Raw genomic sequence first — 5,000 nt, 5'->3', positions numbered from 1 at the left:
ACATTTTTACTAAACAACCTAACTCTGTTTGTTTCTGTGTGAGTTGCGTTTGGGTCAGTAGCCTACCTACATCGCCAGCGGGCGGGTGGTTGCACACCTACGGAGTAGCGGCAGTGTGTGGTCATGGGGTGAATAAAGCCAGCCATGATATTTGTCGTCCACCCTCCACCTCTCACTGAATTTATAATAGCAGGACATGCATTTCGCTGGGTCGTTCTCCCCTTTCTTGCTTTCACGCGACCGACTTCAAATTCGGAGGCAGGGGACACACATTCTTCTTCTACGTTTAAATGCGGATCACAGCCACACACGGCCGTACTGCCTCTAGCGTAGTGTCTGACTTTTATATGAGCAGTTAGTTAGAAAGTAGCCTCTCTACATCTCCTTCTCGGAAAGTCGAGGAAGAAAAAATATATATAACATTGAATAGTCCTGCCCCGACAAATTTAAGACCTTTGAGTAATGGATTTAAGACCAGCATATCACATTTTTAATGAATTTAAGACTTTTTAAGACTTTTAAGACTTCCGCGGACACCCTGAGACAGACAGACACACAGACACAAAGACAGACAGACACACAGACACAAAGACAGACAGACAGACACACACACACACACACACACACACACACACACAGACAGACAGACAGACACAGACACACACACACAAAAACAGACAGACAGACAGACACACAAACACTTTACTTTTATTAAGTAATGTAGAGATGAAGATTGAAGAAAAATCCAGACTGGTCTCTTCATTATTTCCAGAGCTGTATCTACTACAGCAACACCGTTTAATTTAGAAGCAACACTGGATGTAAGAGCTCAAATATGTTTCTGAATCAGTGAAAACCTATTAGCCTATATATATTTTTTTGGGGACGTGGAAATAAATAAAACACACACACACACACACACACACACACACATAGAAACACACACGCACACACACACACACACACACACACACTGACCCATTTGTTGTACTTGAGCGGCCCGGTGAAGCCCATGGCCTCCACCAGTTTGGTGAAGGGGCCGACCTCCTCCTCGATGGGCTGGGCCGTCTCCTTCACATTACACAGCTGAGACACACACAGAGAAAACAGAGTTAAAGACAGTAAAGCCCTACTTCACCAGTGGAAATATGAAGGTGTATTGAACTCTGAGATCCTATGTAGTATAAATGTGCAAACATTTTAGAAATCGGTTCATCCTAGCCTGAGAAAAGGCAGAAAGAGTGTGTTATGGTCTCACTGTCTAACCCTACATTTTCCCATGCGTGACATCACGCTAGTAAACATGTAGGGTTAGGATTAACAGGACAGCTGGGCCAAGGGAAGACTGAGGGAAGACTGAGGGGAGACAAACCTCATTCATTATATTATAATAGTGATTTTATAATGATAGAACGCCGGTTCAGTATGGGTGAAGTATTCCTTTAATGTTAATCCAGAGTTAATACACAGCCTAGGCTCTGTAAACTGGGGTATTTAAACAAAGGGGCGTCTCCTCCACATTGCAGAGCTGACAGGAGAAAGACAGATGTAATGTTATGTTACTTTAATGTTAATATACAGCCTAGGCTCTGCAAACTGATTTTTTCTGCTTTTAATAGACAGTTTATAGAGACAGAGATGAAATGTGTCAGAGAGGGGAATGACATGCAGAGAACGACCCGGGCTGGATTCTAACCCGGGTCTGCTGTGAAGAGGACAGACAGACAGACAGACAGACAGACAGACAGACAGAGAGGGGAATGACATGCAGAGAACGACCCGGGCTGGATTCTAACCCGGGTCTGCTGTGAAAAGGACTGAGACTCTATGTGTGTGGGGGGGGGGGGTGGTCTAACCAATGGCTTGAATGTAACCCACATTAATTTATTTGAAGTTACGCATTATAGCTTTACATTTAAAGAAGTAAATAAGGAATTTAAAACATGAAAATACATGTAAATGACTAGCGGAAAAATGAGTGAGGACGAGAGAGTGACATCATGAAACTATAGGTATAAAAACTCATTAGATCAGCAGCACACACCTGGGCCCTGCGGCCTTTAAAGGGCCGGCGCAGCTGTGTCTAAATGAACACTGTGACCTATTCTAGCTGTGTGTGTGTGTGTGTGTGTGTGTGTGTGTGTGTGTGTGTGTGTGTGTGTGTTTCTTTAAGAGCTGACAGTTTAATTACAGTCACAGTGACCGCAGGTAACTTTGCCTTTTAAAGTAGGTTTTGCCATTTCAGGTTTTGCTCGACTGAATATAAGTCTACAAGTTTAAATGAGATTTAAAGGTGTAGTCAGTGATTCTGGAGAACGCTTGTTGTTAAAATCACTTTGTCAAAATCAGTGAATATCTCCTCATGATCCACTACCTGTCTGTACTGTGTGTGCGCTGATTTTGATAAAAAGTGATTTCGACAACATGCGTTCTCCAGAATCACTGTGTGTCTGTGTGAGTGAGTGAGTGATTTTGTGAGTGAGTGAGTGTGTGACAGTGTCAGAGTGTGCGTGTGTGTGTGTTTTACCTGTGTGTGTGTGGGTTTGTGTTACCTGTGAGTTACCTCTGTGAGTGAGTGAGTTTGTGCATGCACGTTACCTGTGTGTGTGCGTGTGTGTGTCAGTGTGTGTGATACCTCTGTCTGTCTGTCTGTGTGTATTACCTGTGTTAGTGTGTGTTACCTGTGTGTGTGTGTTACCTGTGTGTGTGTGTGTGTTACCTGTGTGTGTGTGTGTGTATGTGTGTGTGTGTGTGTGTGTGTGTGTGTGTGTGTGTGTTACCTGTGTGTGTGTGTTTGTGTGTGTGTGTGTGTGTTACCTGTGTGTGTGTGTGTGTGTGTGTGTTACCTGTGTGTGCTACCTGTGTGTGTGTGTGTGTGTGTGTGTGTGTTACCTGTGTGCTCATGTGAAGGGTCCGACATGGTGCTAGAGATGTTGATGAAACTCTCGCCAGTTGACAAGCTGCAAACGCTCTGGAGAAGCAGGGTTCTTGATCCAACACCTGCACACACACACACCACACACACACACACGCACACGCACACGCACACACACACACACACACGGAAAAACAGAGAGACAGACACACACAGACAGACAGACAGACACACACATGAAAACACACACACACACACACACACACGGAAAAACAGACAGACAGACAGACACACACACACACACACACACACACACACGGAGAAACAGACAGACAGACAGACACACACACACACACACAGAAAAACAGACAGACAGACAGACACACACACACACGGAAAAACAGACAGAGAGACAGACACACACGGAAAAACAGAGAGACAGACAGACAGACACACACACACACACAGAAAAACAGACAGAGAGACAGACAGACAGACACACACACACACACGGAAAAACAGACAGAGACAGACAGACACACACACACACACACACACACACACACACACACACATAGACAGACACACACAGACACACAGACAGACAGACAGACAGACAGACAGACAGACACACACGCACACATGGAAAAACATATATGTTAACATACTGATACTGTGGGTCTAATGATGTCATGGCACACATAAGAAATACAGTTTGTCCTGCATTCAGAAAATAAACTTCTATTTCTAGCACAGATTTGAGCATCTAGAGCTCTGGATTGTTCTTCAATCTTCATCTCTACATTACTTAAAGGTGCAGTGTGTAATATGACATCATCAAGAAAGTTCTACAAAGTTCTAGAATGCAACGCTCCCTGGGTAACCCCACCCCTTTAGAATAATAACAGAAGCTACAGTGGCCTTCAAGGACAAGAACAATTCTAAATTTTAAACAATGCACCTGATGACATTCCAACTATGACACTTTCAAGATGGCGGCACTAGGCCTCAGTCCAAAATATGCAGAAATATGGACATATATGAGACCCTTTCTAAGAGAAAAAAAAAAAAAAAAATCCAGCTATTATGCACTAAATTAAATGTACTTATGGATATTATAATTACTTTCTACAAAATCTGCTAGGAAATAAAACCCAAAATTCTACACACTGCAGGTTTAATGGAAATGCTCCAAATGACAATATTTTTGGGGGGAATTTGGTAGAAATGTTGTCAGTAGTTTGTAGAATAAAACCAAAATGTTCATTTTACTCAAACATATGTCTATAAATAGTAAAACGAGAGACACTGAACATTTGGAGTGGTCTCTTAATTCTTTCCAGAGCTGGATATAAAAGGGTCTTGAGATTATTTTGGGGAGGATCTCAAAATAATGAAATACAAAAATAAAATAAGTACATTTATACCTGCAGTGTGTAGAATTTTGGGTTTTATTTCCTAGCAGATTTTGTAGAAAGTAATTATAATATCCATAAGTACATTTAATTTAGTGCATAATAGCTGAATTTTTTTTTTTTTATTATTTTTTCCCTTAGAAAGGGTCTCATATAGGTCCATATTTCTGCATATTTTGGACCAAGGCCTTGTCACCGCCATCTTGAAAGTGTCATAGTTGGAATGTCATCAGGTACATCGTTAGAATTGTTCTTGTCCTTGAAGGCCACTGTAGCTTCTGTTATTATTCTAAAGGGTTGGGGTTATCCAGGGAGCGTTGCATTCTAGAACTTTGTAGAACTTTCTTGATGATGTCATATTACACACTGCACCTTTAAGTATATTTTGAGAATAATTTTTGGCCCGTTTCTCGAATCTCTTAAATGCAATTTCCATATTTTCTTCATTATTATTATTTATTAAAGTATTTTTAGGTCCCTGAAATAAATTGTTTCTGGTGACATAAAACTATGTAACACCTAGGGAAACGTTAGTCGGGGCGACTGTGGCTCAGTTGGTAGAGCGGGTCGGCCGATGATCAAAGGGTTGGAGGTTCGATTCCCGCCCTGCTACCTGTGTCATAGTTGTTGTGTCCTTGGGCAAGACACTTCACCCACCTTGCCTCGTGTGAATGTCGATAGTTAGCCTGCTATCGGTGTATGAATGAGTG

General features: G+C 42.1%; 1 protein-coding gene across 1 annotated transcript in view; it reads right to left on the bottom strand.

Annotated features, from left to right (window-relative positions):
* The window catches only part of uqcc1 (ubiquinol-cytochrome c reductase complex assembly factor 1), a 35,303-nt gene that overhangs the window by 29,797 nt on the left and 506 nt on the right, over nucleotides 1–5,000 (bottom strand). The window contains exons 2-3 of the mRNA XM_080026966.1: nucleotides 2,893–3,000; nucleotides 979–1,086 (exon numbers count right to left, since the gene is read on the bottom strand). Coding sequence (XP_079883092.1) covers nucleotides 979–1,086; nucleotides 2,893–3,000 — 216 coding nt within the window. The remainder of the gene's footprint in view (nucleotides 1–978; nucleotides 1,087–2,892; nucleotides 3,001–5,000) is intronic.

The sequence above is a fragment of the Ammodytes marinus genome, assembly GCF_949987685.1.
Source record: "Ammodytes marinus genome assembly, chromosome: 4".
NCBI classification, from domain to species: Eukaryota; Metazoa; Chordata; class Actinopteri; order Uranoscopiformes; family Ammodytidae; genus Ammodytes; species Ammodytes marinus.
The sequence above is the reverse complement of the archived record's forward strand: the minus strand, read 5'-3'. Positions and strand labels throughout refer to the sequence as shown.